Raw genomic sequence first — 18409 nt, forward strand, 5'->3', positions numbered from 1 at the left:
ATAAACATTTTGGGGAAAATGTAATATCTCAAAAGGATCTCTGAAGTGGCCCTGATAAGAATACTTGGACTGGTGACAGATTTCCCCACATTTACACTTCGACATGACTCATATTTTGGGTTATTTGTACAGGGATGGGGACACGACCTCTCAAACCTCCGACACCCCACTGTGGCCACGTCACCACTCCCAGCCAACTTCAGGTGGTCGAGAATCCATGTAGGAAACATGAGGAAATGAGTGCAGCCTTCTCAATTCCATGATTTTCCTAGAAAACCTCCTCACATACTAGCAGCCAGCAGGTTATGAAGAGACTAACCGGCTTCCTTGATGAGACTCCTTCACAGTGGCTCAAGGCTGGTGGGGTTCAGGGATACTCCATTTATATATTTTTCAGACACAAGCCCTCACTTTTGACTAAAGGACAGTCAGCCCCTCTCTGTATGAATGGTCATATTCATTCAGCTTTGGGAAAGATGCAGACAGAAGAAACCTTCCTAACAGCCCCAGAGTGGCCAAGGCTGTAGCTGGATGTCCCCCACCTTCCAGGAGTCATTGACACCCCAGATCCCAGCACAGGTCACCTAGAATGGTGGTTTATAAAACAATCTAAGCTGAGGCTGTCAACCCATTTCGTAGGGGGAACTATCCAAACCATATACTCAATGACATACTTACTGCATGGACTCAAATCTGAGGAGAGAACCAAGGTGATGAAAAAGACCACCATCCTGCTCCACCCGACCACTGAGGGCCAGCCAGTACCCCCTTCTCAAGGGAAGGAAGGCTCCTGCTTTCCCACTCTGAGAGGCACGGGTCACGGCTGGGACAGAGAAGGGGCGTGGCTGTGCTCTGAGCACTTTTGAACCCTGGCAGCAAAGGTCAGATACAAAAGGGCTCAGAGCACCCTCCGCTGTTCCTTTCCGGCCGGCCGGGTGCCAGTGTTCCGATGGAATCCACCTGCCCAGGGCTCTGGGGAGGGGGGAGGGGCTGAAGTGGCCCCTCGGCCCCCTGCCCGGGCTGGGCGTCCTCGCGGGAGCCAAGAGACATTATGGCAGGCACTCACTTGGACTTGTTCTCTTCATAGTGAGCACTGGTCTTAATGTATCTGGCCAGCTCTATCTGCATGTCGCCGAAAAGGGGCACCACCTGCAGCTGCTGCAAAGGAAGCAAACACAAGGCGTGAGATGCTGAGGGCAGAGCCGGGTGGCCGCCCTCCACAGGGGAAAGCAGGCTTCCGTGCACCTCTGGGCTGACCCCTAGTTTCTGCTTCTGATAATGCTACTGTGTAACCTCAGAACCAGAAAGAGTCCCAGACAGCGTTCAAGTCCTCCCCTGCCTCCAACCAACCTGTGTTCCAGCAAGTGTGCCCAGAGAGGCAAAGTGATTTGTCCAAGGTCACACAGCAAGAAGAATGGACGAAAGATGAGGACCAGAAGGCCTGCCTCCCAGGGCAGGGTTCGTTCTGCTCTAATTTCTCTGGGTTAGTGGTTAGTGGATTCTTGCTGCTGTAAACTCTGGGCCAGGAGTGGATACCTGGATGCCGCTGGCTAGGTGTGGCCTTCCTGAGAAACTCTACAATGTGAAGTAACTGAAACCATAACACTGAACACTAAAGGGCAGACAAGTCCTAACTGAAGACCAAGACAAATGGAGAGGAGGCTGGTATTTACTGTTAGCTTCTATGCAGTCAAGCACTTCAAGACCAGAAGATCTTTAGGACAGTGGTAGATACGTGTCATGCTGCATTTGTCAAAACACACAGAATGTACAACCCCATGAGTGATTCCTAATGTAAACTAAGGACTTTGGTGATAATGATGTGTCAGGGTACGTTCACTGACTGTAAAAGTATGTATCTTTGGTGGGGATTGTGATACTGGGGGAGGCTGTACATGGCGGGGGTCAGGGGGTAAACAGGAAAACTCTGCACTTTCTGCTCAATCTTGCTGTGAGCCCAAATTGCTCTAAAACCTAGTCAATTAAACAAAACAACAACAAAAAACAGTATCTCAATCCACACAAATACTGTGTGAAGTCGGTACTATTATCATTCCCATGTCAAAGACAACAAAACTGAGGTTTAGACAGCTGAAGTGATTTTCACACAAAGTCAAACCAACTTGAAGTCAAGGAGCCAAGATTGTAATCCAGGGCTGTGACTCACCTATGTAATTCCCACCAAATCCCAAGGGGAACCCTAGAAAGTAGATACCCTTGGCATTCATATTTTCCAGGCTGATGAACTCCATTTCAGAAAGGCTTAGTGACTTTCTCAGAATCATCTAGCTATCAGGTGGCAGGGCCAGACTAAAACCCAGGCCTGACTATGGCAAAGCTGTATGCCTCAACCCCACCCCTATCTCATTCACGCTGACTCAGGGCAGAGGTGGGTTCTGCATGGTCTCCGTGATGAGCCCTGTCTTCGTTTGGTGCAGCTCCAGAGCAAAGTGAAAGTTCCAGCCTTGAAAAGAAGCAAAGCCACAGGATGCCTATTGGTGGTTTACTTCCCCCTTAACTTAGAAGAGTCAGTGGGATCCAGGCTAGTGTCTCCCATGCCACACTTTTGAGGGGTTCTGCTTTTAATGTAAACCAGGATTTTCCATATCTGACCCCTGAGGCTCCACTGCACGCCTGAAGTGCCCAATGCTAGAATGAACCAACACTGTGGAATTCAATCCCAAAGCAGGAAATCCCTTCATGAAAACCCCAAAGGCTTAATTTAACCCCAAGGTTTTATTTAAAAAAAAAATTGGGGCCAGAAGATCAAACCCTGGAGGCATTGCAAAGGTCTGAGTGTATAATGGCCGATGATGAGGCACTATGCCCAGAGGCAGGGGCAAGCTGAGGGAGCCCCCCGGGGCCAGAAGAGGCTGTGATTTTGCAAATGTGGATCAATTTAAAATCCAGTCTTTAATCCTCCTGCCTCTGTGAGCTCTAATATATACAGAAAATGAAAGCAGGCACTATCTTCTGGGATACACCTCTTTGTTGAGATGGCAAGGGATTTCAGGAAAGAGAAAAAGCCACATGCAGAAAGAACTGTAAGGCCCCCCAGGCGAACCCCAGCCAAATCCTGAGACTGGGAGCATGTCTGACTTTAACCGGCCAGGCTTCCATAGTGAGTGCCTTCTCCTGGCAGCTGGAGGCCTGATCACTCTATCCTCCTCCTCCTCTTGGACTCTGTAGAGCTTGTGTCTCAATCAACAAGCCCCACTGCTTGCTGGCCGATTTCATTCTTTTCCCCAGAAAGACCACCCTTCAGTCCCAGCCCCAGCCTTAGGTTCTGACCTTAAAGAACTTATCAATTTTGCTGAGGTTGATTCTCTTCTTGGCATCCAGTTTGTAAATGTTACTGACATTTCCATCCATCAGGTAGAGACCAAAACCCATTACCTAGAGTGAGAAGGGGCAGAGCACAGAAGCCCATCACAACCATTGGAAAAGTTAAAAAAAAAAAAAAGGAGGCGTGCACATATGTACATTATGTAGTGACACATTCTATCTCAAAACCCACGTGTCTTCACATAAAGAAAGGAGACATAAATCTAATTTCAACCCCAGATTTTATTTCTACGAAGAAATTCAGACTGCCCTTTAGTATCTCATTACGGTGGCCACTTGTTGAGTCCTTACCGTGGGCCAGAGTCTGTGCATAGGGCTTCACCAGGTATTCTCCTTAATTCTGACAACAATCATGAATCAAGTTTACACAACAACCTTATTCTACAGATGAGGCGTTGGAGACACAGAGAGGTTAGCCAGCTTGCTGAGGTCACATAGCTAATAAGTCAAGAGACAGGGTCTGAACCCAGATCTGACAACATTTACACATTCAGATCCTTCCTGAAGGAAAGAGCTGAGCCAGTCTGTTCCTGTATCCCTGGGGTCTGGCACATCACAGGTACTTGTGAATACCTCCTCAGTGTTGAATGAACATTCAGCTATTCACTTCTCTCCTCAAAGAAGCTAAAACAACGCACAGATTGCCAGGGAGCCACTGGCGACTTCCCTGCCTGACAGTGCTCTATGAGCAGGTTGGCAGGTTGACTCTGGATATGCCTGTCCCTCTAATAGCTCTCGAACGCTGACATGTTCTGCTCCTTTTGTCAAATGCACAGTGAGGCTGAAGGGGGCCTGAACGAAGAGGCTGAAAGCAGCTTCCGTGGGGAAGTCACACCTGACACGTAAGGGACTGGACTGGAGGACCATTAAGGTCGCATCCCCCTTAGTCCTATCCTGTCCCCATGCTCTGCAGGGTGTGCGCCAGACTTTTCCCTGTCAGGGGAGTGGCACCCCTGGTGGCATCTGAGCTGGGAAAAAGGCAGAGAGCTGAGGGCAAGAAGGCTGGGAAGCAGAGGTGTGGAGGAACTAAAAGTGATTAAAAGTCAGTCAGTGATGGGGTGTCTGGGTGGCTCAGTTGGTTAAGTGGCTCTTGATTTCAGCTCGGGTCAGGATCTCACGATCTATGAGTTTGAGCCCCTCATCGGGCTCTGTGCTGACAGCATGGAGCCTGCTTGGGATTCTCTCTCTCCCTCTCTCTCCCCCAAAATAAATAAATAAAATAAACATTGAAAAAAAAAGCCAACGAGAGAAAACAAGGGCTTGAGAATCTGATGGCAGCATCTAGGAGGGCTTTTCGGGGGAGGGGGGAGACTGGGATTTAGTGCCCCAGGGTGTGGCAGCAGCTATCTGGGGAAGAGCTATGAGGGTGAGAGGCCACTAGGCTCTGGGTGAGTTGCTGGACCTCTGATTATGAAGAGGAAGCTGGAGTGAACAAGTCACTGAGCCATACTGTCCTGCAAACCTCATTAGGGTGCTATGGGGATGGAGAGAAGGGAACCCCCACAGGGCTGGCATTAGAATAGCTAGGGTGGCCTGGAGGAGAGGAGGAAAAATAAAGCCAGCAGGAGAACAATGAAGGGGAGACTCTGGGGAAGACAGAATCAAAAGGACCGTGCAGCGTGTATAAGAACATGGGGAAGGTGGCTCATCTCAGTGCTATCTCTGCCGAGAGAGATCAGGAACAACCCAAGCAGCCAGAGGTGGACTGATGGCTAAAGAAATGCAAGCACATCCAGAGCACATTATTTAGTGGCTGCGCAATATTCCAGATACATTTAATGAAATGGGACGCAAATGATACGCGCACGTAACTTATGCATATTGCAGATGTTGAAAACATGTCGAGCATAGAAAAAATTAGAAGGAAATACATCAAAACGCTAAAAGTAGTACCTCTGGATGAAAAGACTGTGAGAGATATACATTTTTTGTGCTTTTCTATACATTCCAGATTTTCTAAAATAGATAGTACTTGATAAATTAAAAACGAAACTTGCAAACTGACGGAACAAATATGATCATTTTGGCGAAATACAGCAAAAACTTGAAGATTTTGCTTTTCTTTTGAGTAGGCAATTTCTCCTCCAGGACGTCTGACTTGGCAAGAGTCCGTACACAAAAGCTGTGCTGTAAGAGTGTTCCGTGCCGTTTAGCAAACAAATATCTAACGACAGGGGATTTGTTTAATAACAATGTCCACCTACCATGGGACATGCAACAGCCATTAAAAATTACACTGCAGAAATATCCATAACCACATCTGGAAAGATGTATGTGACATATTAAAGGAAATAAGGCAGGTTACGAAAAATTATGTGCAGTAAGATCTGTATCAGCATTTAATTAAGAAAGAAGAATAAATGTTTTTTTAAAAAATGATTTTAAGTAAGAAGGAAGTGAAGGGGCAAGCCCCGGCCCTGGGGGTGGGGGTGGGGTGACCGCAGCTGTACCTTGAGGAGCATGTGCTTCTCACTGGGGGTCAGATACATCTTGTTCTCGTAGTAATCCACGCAGATGTTGACAATGTCTGCCAGCAGCTCCTCGTAGCCTGGGATCACTTCCAGTTGCTGATGGAGACACTGAACAGCAGCGGCCCCCTCTGGTTAGCCCCTCTCCTGCTTCCTCCCACCCACACCGCCCCCCTGACCATCCCAGGTGGAGGGAGCCTGAATCTTCTGCAAATCCCCCCTTATGCCCCCCATCATGTGCCCGCCCGTGACAGGTCAGAGCTCCCATGTGAATCTCCCACGGCAAGGAACTTGCCCCTGCCCTGGGTCCTCCATTGTATTTCCTAGCAGTTGTGACAGTTAGAAAGTACTTTCTTGAGCTGAGCTGAAAAGCAGTTCAGCTTTCCAGCAACAGGCCTGTGGTGATCCAGGCTTAGTTTTGAGGGTGTGGACTTAGTCATGACATCTCAGACGATGACAGAAAGACCCAGCCCAGGGGAGGAGAGCGGGACCAGCAGGTGTGCCCCTCCCGGCAGGACACAGCAGTACAGAAGCATTTCCCACAAGAGAAGAGTCTGAGGTCTTTGTCTCAGGCTCTTTCTCTCCAAAGACGCAACCTGGCCCCCCCTGTGGGAATGCCGTGGACAGCACTGCTGGTGCCCCTCCCAGACAACCTGGGGCTGAGACATGGGGTTGAGTCTCGGGAAAGAAACATGGAGCCTCAACCCTGACAGCCTTCTGCAGTCAACCGGGAGCAGGAAGGGCCCAGTGAAGCCAGTAGCATCCCTGAGACAGATGTGAGCCTGAAAACGCTTCCAAGATGGACGGCCCCTCTCAGCCAGGGTCCTGCTCACACTCTTGCTGGTGCCCGGTTAGGCTGACCTGACAGGTGAGCAAGACGGGTTACATTAAGTCGGGCAGAGCTCGAGAGTCGCAGCCGAGGGGAGTGCCTGGCAAAGTGGTGGCAGTAAGGAGAGCTGCAGCAGCTCATGCTCTTACCATTTGTCACACTCTGTCTACTAAGGGCGTTTAATACAGGGTCTCATTTATGGCTCACAACAGTCCTAGGAGATACAGTCTCATATTCTCAAAGAACAGCCCCGTCTTACAGATGAGGAAACTGAAGCTTAGACCTTGCTCAAGGTCTCACAATGGGTCAATGGAGGGTCCAGGATTAGAAAACAATGCCATCAAACTCTAGAACCCTCACTCACGTGGGGCAGAACACAGGTGAGAAGGCTTTCAGAGAACAAAATATGCAGAGGGTAAAAGAGTCATCTGTGGCTGGGAGACGAGACTTAAGTCTGCTAATTCATGAATAGCAAGTGGAGATGTTAGATCTGGACTGAGTTCCCCTGCTCATGGTCCACCCACACTTCAGGCCCCTGCCTGTGTCCTGGGACACCAGGCCAAGATGAACAAGGAATTTGCTACCACCTGGGTGATCCTGTTGTGGTTGGCCAGGAACATGGAAAGGTTCTGCGACTCCTGGATGGACTGGGGGTCTGCCATCTTCCTCAGGAACTGTGCCGCCCTGTACACGGTGTTGCAGAGAAAGATGCTCAAGTGTAACCAGCTGAAGCCGGGCCTCACGGGCTCTTGCTCCTACCTAACCCAGAAATTCACTGCCCCCTGAGGTGAAGGAGCTCTGAATATCACAGGGGACTCTAACATCAAAGGAGAGTGTGTTCTGGGGTCATTTCGTCTGGGGCCATGTACACCCTTGTGATAAAGGTACCTCAAATTAAGAGGCAAGATTACACTGCATGTCAAAGTCAGCAAGTTTAAGGGCAACTGGCATCCATCCTATCAACCAGCCCAAGGTGGCAAGGCAGGGTGAAAAGAGCATCCTCGCGCCATGCCGTGACCTGCTGTGAAGCTGCACAGCGGTCATGGAGAAGAACCCCAGGCAGGGTGCACTGAGTGGTTTTGAGTGGATTATGTTATTTATAGAAAACCTCCAAGTTTCTAAAGCAAAGCACTGCATGGAACACAGAAGTCTGTTTCACCTAACAGGATTACAGGGGAAGGGATGATGGGTACGGGAAATACACACAGGACTCGAAGGGGGAACACCATGGCACCCTGGACTTTTCCAGCCAGACCTGGTGTCAGTGTGGCCTGTGTTATGGCAGCCTGGGAGGGCACGGACAGGACACCTGCCTTGCTCACGACCCTAGCTGCTCTACAGAGCATGTCACTTGTGACCAAAACTGGGGAGAACGGGGGTGGGGGTGTGGGAGACATTATACTATGAATTGCCTACGAATCTTTGTGAAAGCTGCCATTTCTGAGCCAGGCTGGAGATGGGGCTCTGCCTGCGGGCATCCCTAGGTTTCATACTTTGCTCAGGAGGATAAAATCACGAGAAGCAGGTCTGTTGTCTGCATTCTCCAGTTGCTCCGGGGCCCTGGGAGGAGGTGACTCAAGGAGGAGGGACTCTCTTCATCAGTGACACAGAAAATCCTTCCCAAGCAGTGTCCAGACACTGCAGGGCTCATCTGAATCTCCACAACATACAGGAAAGATACCTGTTGCTTCGGGGCGGCTGGATCCTAATTTCTGGAGAGTGACAACCTCTCACCCACCCTGTCCTTCTTTCTTGCAGGCTGACACTGGCCCCCGACTGACTCTGAGGACAAGCCCCTGAGCTGCAGCCCCCACTCCCACCAGTAACTGATGGAGGGGTGCACGCACTATCCAAACTGGGGCAATGACCATCCTCCATGGGACTTTTGCAAACATATATGAAAGAGGCTCCCCTTCTTTCCTTTGAAACTGGGCAGCTACGCTGGTCAGAGGGAAGCTTACAGCTGCTGCTGGCCACCACCAGGCACAGGCCTGCCTGAGCAAGAAGCTGCTGTCAAGGAAAGTCGAGCCCAAGAGAGAGGTAGAGGGCATCAGACCAACATCATCTGAGTATCCAGATCCAGATCCAGTGAAACTTTTCAGTTCTGGGAGCCAATCCAGTTCCTTCTTTCACACAAGCAGTTTGAACTGGCTGTCTGAATCTTGCAGGAAATGACTGATGTGACCATTTTCTGATTATTTTCCTGGTCCCACACTGCATGGGACCACAGAAACCGCTACTGCTCCACAGGTAGGGGATAATGAGGATTTGATGCCATCTTGAGACAGACCGCTGACAAAGAGCCAGTTCTCCAAGGACTCAGCTCTGCATCCTAGTCCCCAAACTGCAAAAAACCGATAGAGGCCCAACCCTGCTGTGTTGGAGAATGGCCAGTTTGGTTCTGGAGAAGGAGTCTAGCAGAAGGGCTCTATCCTCTGCCTCCCCTAAGCTGGCTACCCAGGCAGAGGGGAGGGGGGGAGGGTGCCCTGACCTCTTGTAGGCAGAGTGGTCGTTCTTGACGCTGCACTTCATATTCTTCAGCTCATCCAAGACGGCGAACATGTTGATGAATTTGCCCAGGGTCAGGAGGTAGGCCTCAGAGACAAAGTCCTTCCTCCTCTCGGCATGGCAAAGGCGCTTCACCTCACTGCAGAACCGCTCGATGGCCTTACGCTGCAGGCAGAGGGGCAGCAGGTGAGGATGGGCAGCCCAGGGGGGTTGGCTCACTGTGCTCTCTGTGCGGAGCAGGACAAAGGCTTGTTCCCCGGGGGCTCTAGTCAGTGCCTGGACATGTAGAGGGAGTCATATCTGCTGAGAGGTCTTTCTCAGGGGAGTCCCTAATTCCAGAGCTCGTTTCTAGAGAGCAGCCTGGAACCTGCGGCCAAGTGAGTCAAACCAATCAATTCATTCACCATGCCCTCTCTGAGAAGCATGATGTCTTACTCAGTTTTGTATCTAGCACCTAGGACAGTGTCAGGCACCAGATGGTAGAAGGTTAGGGACCAAGAGTGAGACAGACATTCAGAGAGAGATGCTAAGGCATCCAATTGAACATCTACTATGTGCCAGGAACTATTCTGGGTGCTGGAGTAAAGTAGGGAACAAAACAGAAAAAAAAAGTTTCTACCCTAAGGGGCTTATATGCTAGGGAAGGCAGAGAACAAAACAAATACTCCATATTAGAATGTGATACACATTATGGAGAAAAATAAAGGGGAAAAGGGAGGGCAGAGAGAGTTGTACACTTTAGTAGGAAGATCAGAGAATAACCAAGATGTGACTTTTAGAAAAAAGTTTGAAAGAAGAAAAGGAGAAGGACAGGGATAACTGACAGAAGTGCATTCTGGACGGCCAGTGCAAAGGCCCTGAGGCAGGCGTGTGCCTGGCATGTTTGAAGGATGAGAAAGCCAGTGGTGGAAGTGGAGTGAGCAGAAGGAAGAAACTGGAGATGGAGAGGGACCAGGGCCACTGGCTCTTGCAGGCCTTTGTGAGGGGTAGGATTTCCACATTGAAGGAGTCAAGGAGAAGTGGGAGGGTTCCGAAACAGGATAACATGGTATGGATTGTATTTTAAAACGGTAGCTGTTGCAGTGCGAATACACTGTAGAGGGCAAAGGTAGAAGCAGGGAGAATCGTTATAGAGAAACAGAGAAATGAAAATATGTCCTTTCAAAAATGTATGCATGGATATTTACAGCAGCATTGTTTGTAACAGCCCCAAAGTGGATATAACCTAAATGTCTATAACTAATAAATACATAAATAAAATGTGGTAGATCCATACAGAACAGGATTTGATCATACATTTTGGTATGTGCTGCAAGATGGATGGATCTTGAAAACAGCGTGCAAAGTGAAAGAAGTCTGTCACAAAAGGTCACATATCGTATGATTCCATTTATATGCGATGTCCAGAACAGGCAAATCCATAGGGACACAAGATAGATTAGTGGTTACCTAGAGCTGGAGGTGGGGGGGGACACGGAGGGTGTAATGGGTGGTGGCGAAAGGGTTATGGGATTTCTTTTTGAAGTGAGAATGTTCTCAAGTTGATTGTGGTGGTGGATACACAACTCTGTGAATATACTAATAAAAGTTGTTGAATTGTCCAATTTAAGTGGATAAGTTGTATGGTAGGTAAATTGTACCTAAAAAAATCTGTTACCAAAAAAGGCAGCTGATCAATAACAAAAAACGGCTAACGCAGCAATTCAGAGAGAGACCGAGAGAGGAGGAGGTGGAGGAAGGAGAGGAGGGGGAGGAGAGGGAAGGGGGAAATTCCTGTGAGCTTCACTCCACAGATTTGGTACACGCCACCCGCCAATCATTCCTTTCCTCCAAAGTGCAGACCAAGCCACGCTTGCTCCTTCCAGGGTCTAGGTCCAATAAAACTTTTTGTCATGACGGGAATGTTCCATATCTGCACTGTCCAACACAGGAGTCACTCACACGCTACTGAGCATGGAATGGCTGGTGCAATGGGGGAATGGAATTTTAAATTTTATTTAGTTTTAATGTAGAGAGTCCATATGGCTAATGGCTCCTGTGTTGAACAGCATAGTTCTAAATTACTGCAGATCCGCCCTTCTCTAAATATCTCATCAGAAGACCCTTAGTTAAGACCCTTAACCCTTAGTTAAGCACTTAATCAGTCTCTGGGTAGTTTTTTTCTCTCTTGGACCTGCCTTCTCAAAGAGATTAGGCTCCTAGGGGCAGGTCCAGGGTGCCAGTAACAGCAGCTGCCATTTGATAAACTGGCTCTGTAACCAGAGATCTACTTGGCTCTTTACAAACAGACCTCATTTATCCTCACCGCAAACCTGAGATTCGGCATGATTTCCAAGGCGAGAGAACTGAAGGTGCCAGATGTTAAATAACTCACAGGCACATAAGGACAGGAGAGTAGAACCTTGGGTTTCTCTGCCTGGGAAGCTGGCCCTCCTGGCCTGGACGGCATGCACCTGCACGTTCCCCAGACATTCCCATCTCCCATCCTGGCCTGGGCAGAGCTGGGCGCAGGGCAGACATGCGGCCAGTGCTTGAAAGTCTATTTGCGAAGCTCAGCTCTACAGCGGAGCATGCGTATGTATGGAGTGTGTGGTGGGACTCCCGCCCCAGGGTACAGACTGGTCTTGAAGCGTTCATCCTGCATTCCTGACACAACCATGATAATCAACCTGCCTGCAAAGGGATTTTCCCTTTGCCACTCCTGTTTAAGCAGCTTGCCCTCTTACCTTCCATTCGTGGAGGCCCTTAGCTCTCTTTTCTCTTTTCTTCCTTAAATGATAGTTCTTCCTGGCTTCCCAGCTGGTCTCCCTGCTGTCACTCTTCCCTCCCCTCCACCCCCACCCACCTCCCATCCATTTTCCACACAGCAGCCAGAATGCTGCTGTAAAACCTCAAATCAGAACATGTCACAAGACACCCCCAGTGGCTTCCATGGTGCTCGAGTAAAATCCACATATTCTTTTTATGTCCTACTTCCTGGCCCACAGTGCCCTGTAAGGGCCTGTCTACCTCCCCCCATCACCTTTGTCACCCGTCTCTTCTCAATCTGCAGTTTCCCTGGTTTCATTCTATTTGTTAAACATGCTGTGCTCCTACAGGCCCCAGGACCTTTACCTTTGCTGTTCCTTCCACGTGAAACCCTCTCCCTCCAATCATCACCCGCCAGCTTCTTTCTCACGATACACGCGTTCAAATGCCACTCCTGACAGCCCATCCCTAAAGCTGCACTATGTCACAGACACCCTGCACCCCAGAGTTATTATGTTTCAGTTTTATTTACTCACAGCACTTACTACACCCTGAAAAGGACTGAATATTGTTTACTGTCAGTCTCTCCTACCTGAAACACACTCGTGTGCTCACTAGGATGTAAATCACAGGGAGAGAGGGAGGCTTATCTGCCTTGCTCACCAAGGGGCACGTCAGGGGTGCTCCAGAAGTATTTGCTCAAGGAATGAATACCATGGCTCAAAAATCCAGACCCCAGCATCTGGCAGAGTGAGGCCCTCTCAGGTCCCCTGATTCAGACCCACCCTTACCCCTCACCTGAAAGTACATGAACTTCATGAGCTTGGTGACCTCTGGCTCCAGCACCTCCACTGTCTTCTCATAGATCTCAACCCGGTTGGGCTGCTCATTGCATTTCACCTGTGGGGAGAGAGGAGCTCACACATCCTGTCTTGCCAAGGCAGCTCTGGTTCACGTCTGTTGTCTTATTATCAGGGCCTGTCTGCACTGTCATAGGCATCTCGTTTGGGATGATAAATGCGGTGGTCACCCTAGTGAGCAGAGGCCGGGGTAGCCCTGACTGTCGGGTATGGCTTGGAGGAACAGAACTGCCTGCCAGACACTGGCTGCAGGCAAGAAACCAGCTGGTCCTGAGAACGGAACCCTCCTTCCCTTCAATCTGTTCAGTGCCCTGGCCTCGAGCTGTACACACGCCTACATCGATCTGCACGGTCTCCTTCCTTCAGTCTTTCCCCACTCCTACCCCAGTGGGGCCCCACCAGGTTCTAAGCAGAGAAAAATGGTCCAGCCACTGTTCCAGATGCACCCGGGGTGAGGCCCCCTGGCCAAACTTGGCTCCATCAAGAAACCCCTTTTCTTTGCCCAGTGGTTTTCAACACATCAGTATCACATGGCAGATGTTTTCACAGCATGCACACCCGAGACTGCTAACTGGTCAACTGAAACAAGAGTGAGCAAAAGATAAGCGCGAGGACATTCTTCACATTGTTGCTTAGAGATTCTTAAAATGGTAGCAATAAGTTAAATATCTACCAGTCAATGATTAAATGGATACAATACGATGCATTCATACAGTATCATTATAAAGCTGCTAGAAGGAATGAGATAGATCTGCGGGAACTGACATGGAAAGATTACTACCATAAACTGACGGGTGAAAAAACTTGCAGGACACGAAGTGTAATTCAATCCCATTTTTTGTCAAACAAAACAGAACAAAACTGCGTATGTGTTTATGTGTCCATATATAATACAGGCATAGGGAATCTAAGTTCAAAGCAAACTGTTAATAAGCAGTTAACTCTGGGGGCTATGATTAAGGGGAAGACAGAGGAATAGTTTCTGTTTACTTTACACACCTGTGGTTTGTTAACCTTGTTATAATAATGGGGCCCATGAATTACAGGATGATGGTAATTATAGTAAATGTAATATCTGTATGAGTCAACATGAAAAAGTGGTAAAGAATTAGGTGGAAAAAGCAAGTGGCAGGACAATACAAATACAAAACACACTTTTATAAATGATAATTTCCAAAATAATATTCATAGGGACATTTATGATATTCGAGGGAAAGGATCCACGCAGCAAGGTATGCATGGTGACTATGCTTTGGTGGGAGGTGGGTCCAGGTAGTGGGGGTCAGGAGGTGGGGACATCTTGCTTTTTACTTTATCTCTTTCTGCAATGGTCTGGGTGTCATACAGGTAGCACATACTGCTTTTGAAGTAATGGACAATTTTTTAGGTTTATTTATTTATAAATAATATAAGGAGAGGCAGAGAAAGAGGGAGAGAGAGAATCCTGTGCTACGCTGTCAGCACAGAGCCTGGCGTGGGGCTCCATCCCGTGAGCGTGAGGTCATGACCTGGGCCAAAGTCGGACGCTTAACCGACTGAGCCACCCAGGTGCCCTGAACTGATATTTTTTAAGTTGTCTTCAGTCTCATGGGAAGCGCTCCAGATGTCGTGAGCAAGCACCCTTGGGTAAGAGGCCCTGCTTCCTTCCCTGCCATCTGGAGAGGCTCAGCTGTCTGGGAGGGGGTGAGGTGGAGGGCCGGGAGGGCACCCGGCGAGGACGGTCTCACCTGGGGGATGGCCCGGGAACAGCTGCGCCAGGTATACAGCATGACTGCATACTCATGTCCTTCCTCCAGCATTTCATTCTGAAAAGCAAAACACACTCAGCAGGGAGAAACCACACGCACCGGAGCCAGCAGGCTCCTTCACGGCGCCCCAGATCCTCACGACTCACAGTGGTCTGGGGACCAGCAGCATCCACACAGCACGACCTGGGAAGCTTAGTAGAAATGCAGAGAGTCTTGGGTCCCCGGCTGGGCCTATGGAATCAGAATCTGCATTTCAACCAAACTCCCAGGTGACTCCTACTCCCAAGGTGCGCAACTGAGCTTGAGAAACCCTGGCCTAAATTATCCTCCTCAGACATCCAAGGGCTCTAGCAGCAGGCCACATCTTTCCAAGACGGATGGCCACCTGAGAAAGAAGAAGGCAGGTCTGTTTGTGCCAAAAGCAAAAGTTGTATCAGGCATACTGTTAGCCAGAAAAAAGCAAGTAGCAAAACAGCGTGGACGGCAGATAGGTTCAAAAACCAAACAAAGAGCAATAATTATGAAAGTATGTTGTTGTGTACTGACAAATATTTGGGTGCAATACGCCCCAAGCTGGGAATAGCAAGCTGTCTGTGGGGCTGGATCAACGGGGGCTTTCACTTTTCGTATTATAGAGTACTCTTTGCCCTTTTATAAGAACGCTTGCTACTATTTCAGAAGCAAGAAAATGAGTAAGATAAACTTTTAAAAATAATGTACGGCAGATGGCAAAACCAATAACAGCATGGAAAACGAATCTGAAAAATACAGCGATGACTCACCTCACCTAGCAAGTGCTAAGAGTCTTAAACTCAGGGTCCAAATATCTGGGCTCAAATCTCAGCTTCCTCACTTGTTAGCCCTTCCCTTTGATCTTCAAGAAATCACTTAACCTAAAACTCTCCATTTAGTATCTGTTTAATGACAATGACAAAAATGACCTCTGAGAATTTTATGAGAATTCAGTGGAACTCTCTGTCTCTCTCTCTCTCTCTCTCTCTCTCTCTCTCTCTCTCTCTCTCTAGGTGATCTGTAAAGGGAGGTGAGAGTATTACTAGGAAGAAGACAGTCTGGCAGTTTCTCAAAGAGTTAAATACAGAGTTACAATATGACTGCAATTCTATTCCTAGGTACACACAGTCAAGACAAATGAAAACATAGGTCCACACAGAAACTTTTTATTTTTTTACAGTTTATTTATTGTGTGTGTGTGTGTGAGAGAGAGAGAGAACATGCCAACAGGGGAGGAGTGCAGAGAGAGGGAGAGAGAGAATCCCAAGTAGGCTCCTCACTATCAGCAAAAAGCTTGACGTGGGGCTAGGTCCCACGACCATGAGATCATGACCTGAGCAGAAATCAAGAGTCAGACACTCAACCGACTGAGCCACCCAGGCGCTCCCATATCTACACAGAAACTTGCACATTTGTTCGTGGCAGCATTGTCCTAACCATCAAGAAGGGGCAACAACCCAAATGTCCATTCACCGATGCCTGGATAAATAAAACGTGGAAATGTGGTACAGCCACACAAGGGAACAGTGTTTGTCTATAAACAGGAGTGAAGAGCCTATCTGTGCCACAGCACGGATCAACTCTGAAAACATCATGCCAGCCATAGAAGGCCACATGTGTCATGACCCATTTAGATGAAATGCTCAGAACAGACAAGAGAAAGTAGAGTGGTGTTTGCCAGGGGCTGGGGAGAGACAGGAATTGGGAGAGACTGCTAATGGGCCTGGGGTTTCTTTTAGTGCTGCAGAAATTAAATGGTGGTGACAGTTATGTGACATTGTGAATTTTACGCTATATGACGTTCACAAAAGAAATAAAGAAGTATTACTAGACCAGCTCTCTTGTAAATGTTCACACTGATATGAAAATGAACCTGTACTGATTTTTTTATTCCATGTATCGCATCTATTTCATAACATCTCCCTAGCGCAAGATCAGATTTAATTTGGAGTTTATTACTTACTGTAGTTTTGTTTTCAACAGCAAATGTCACTGACGAGTCATACTTTCAATTCTTAATTTGGAGAACTTTAAAAATCAATAACACGTTGTCCTTGAGACCAAAGAAAACCAAGATCAAGCCTGCGGGTCTGCTACTGCTCTTGCTTCAGAACAGATGTCAAAAAAGGGAAATGACATTAACATAGGGAACATGTATTTACTTATTAGAACCAAATTGCCCACCAGCAGGGTGAGGATTCCAACTTTCACTCACTGAGTGCTTTACTGAGCACCCGCAGGTCCCAGGCTCTGTGCTATGTGCTGGGAACAGGGCAGCAAACAAGGCTCCCTATGAATAGTTCAGGTGACCATCAACCAGACGTGTATGCCTGGAGTACAGAGGTCAGGATGCTGTGGTAGAAAGAGCCCTAAGTGGGGCCTCAGGAGACTTAAGTTCTGGTCCTGGCTCTGCTTGGGCTCACCTTTTGCCTTGAAAATGGCACCGATCTCTCATTTACAGGTAAAGGGTTGGCCTAAATCACCTGGCTGCAATTAGTCACCTGGAGAACTTTGAAATCCTGATTCCCAGGTCATGCCCCACCAGAACTACATCATTATTCCCAGGGTAGGGGCCCAGGCACTGGTATTTTTTTTAATGCTCTCAAGGCAATTCCAGTGTGTAGCCCAGGAAAGGAAATTTGGATACAGAAAGAGATAGCATGCATGTGCACACAAAGAGAAACCCTAACCCAGAAAATCTCTGAACAGTTTTGTCTCTGTGCCTTTGCTCATGCTGGTTCCATAACCTAGTGTGCCCTTCCTATCTCATCTCTCACAGAGAAACCTCTAACTATGTGGGACAGCAGAGTTGCATGGAAGGAGATCAGACGGGGAATCCTAAGTCTTGAATTCCAGTTTCAATCCTGTGATTTACTAGTTGCGGGATCATGAGCTTGTTAACTTCCCTAGGTCTGTTTTTTTTCATCTCAAAAGTGAATATAAATGCTCCCTTTGCAAGTCATAGACTGTTGTAAGGCTCCAATGATACTATGTATGAGAATATCTTATACATTTTAAATCACGTGTACGGTTAACATATGTATGTGTGCACTTTGTGTGTGTGTGTGTGTGCATAGAGTATACAAGGCTTACTCAAAAGCCCTTTCCTTCATCAAGCTTTCTCTGACCCTCTCAAGGACCCTTCAAAAACAGACAGGTTGGAACTTCTATCGTATCATTTACCTTTAACTTTGTGCATTTCTATTTGTCTACACAGACTAATCTAGAGCACAGGTTTTGTAGACAGACAGACCTGCATTTGGCAATGTCACTTGTTAGTGGCAGGACCTTGAGTAAGTTACTTTTCTGAATTTTAGCTTTTCCTGTTTGTAAAATGGATATTGTAATAAAACTTGTCTCACAGACTAGTGAGAACTAGTGAGAACTAATTCAAACAGTGCATTTAAAATATCTGCACAGAGAAGACATGAACAGACATTTCTCCAAAGAAGACATACAGATGGCCAACAGACACATGAAAAGATGCTCAACCTCACGGATCATCAAGGAAATGCAAATTAAAACCACAATGAGATATCACCTCACACCTGTCAGAATGGCCAAAATCAAAAACACAAGAAACAACAAGTGTTGGTGAAGATGTGAAGAAAAAGGAACCCTCATGGACTGTTGGTGGGAATGCAAACTGGTGCAGCCACTGTGGAAGACAAAATCAAAAAAAGAAATACTATATGATCCAGTAATCACACTGCTGGGTATTTTCCCAAAGTATATGAGGACAATAATTCCAAAGGATATATACACCTCCATAAATTTATTGCAGCATTATTTACAATAGCCAAAATATGGAAGCAACTTAAGTGTCCATTGATAGATGAATGGATAAAATGTGGCATGTGTACACACACACACAAACACACACTGACAAGG

General features: G+C 47.7%; 1 protein-coding gene across 7 annotated transcripts in view; it reads right to left on the reverse strand.

Moving 5' to 3' along the window:
- Nucleotides 1–18409, reverse strand: part of CYFIP2 (cytoplasmic FMR1 interacting protein 2) — a 130182-nt gene that overhangs the window by 86820 nt on the left and 24953 nt on the right. For 5 of the 7 annotated variants that reach the window (XM_047853043.1, XM_047852957.1, XM_047853128.1 and 2 more), the window contains 7 exons: nucleotides 14486–14563; nucleotides 12697–12798; nucleotides 9134–9315; nucleotides 7230–7326; nucleotides 5796–5924; nucleotides 3292–3396; nucleotides 1067–1158 (listed from right to left, as the gene is read on the reverse strand). In XM_047853043.1, the coding sequence (XP_047708999.1) occupies nucleotides 1067–1158; nucleotides 3292–3396; nucleotides 5796–5924; nucleotides 7230–7326; nucleotides 9134–9315; nucleotides 12697–12798; nucleotides 14486–14563 (785 nt within the window). Of the gene's footprint in view, nucleotides 1–1066; nucleotides 1159–3291; nucleotides 3397–5795; nucleotides 5925–7229; nucleotides 7327–9133; nucleotides 9316–12696; nucleotides 14564–18409 lie in introns of those variants that run through there. The other 2 variants (XM_047853277.1, XM_047853201.1) reach the window with 2 other exon arrangements.

This window comes from Prionailurus viverrinus, chromosome A1 (assembly GCF_022837055.1).
Source record: "Prionailurus viverrinus isolate Anna chromosome A1, UM_Priviv_1.0, whole genome shotgun sequence".
Lineage (NCBI taxonomy): Eukaryota > Metazoa > Chordata > Mammalia > Carnivora > Felidae > Prionailurus > Prionailurus viverrinus.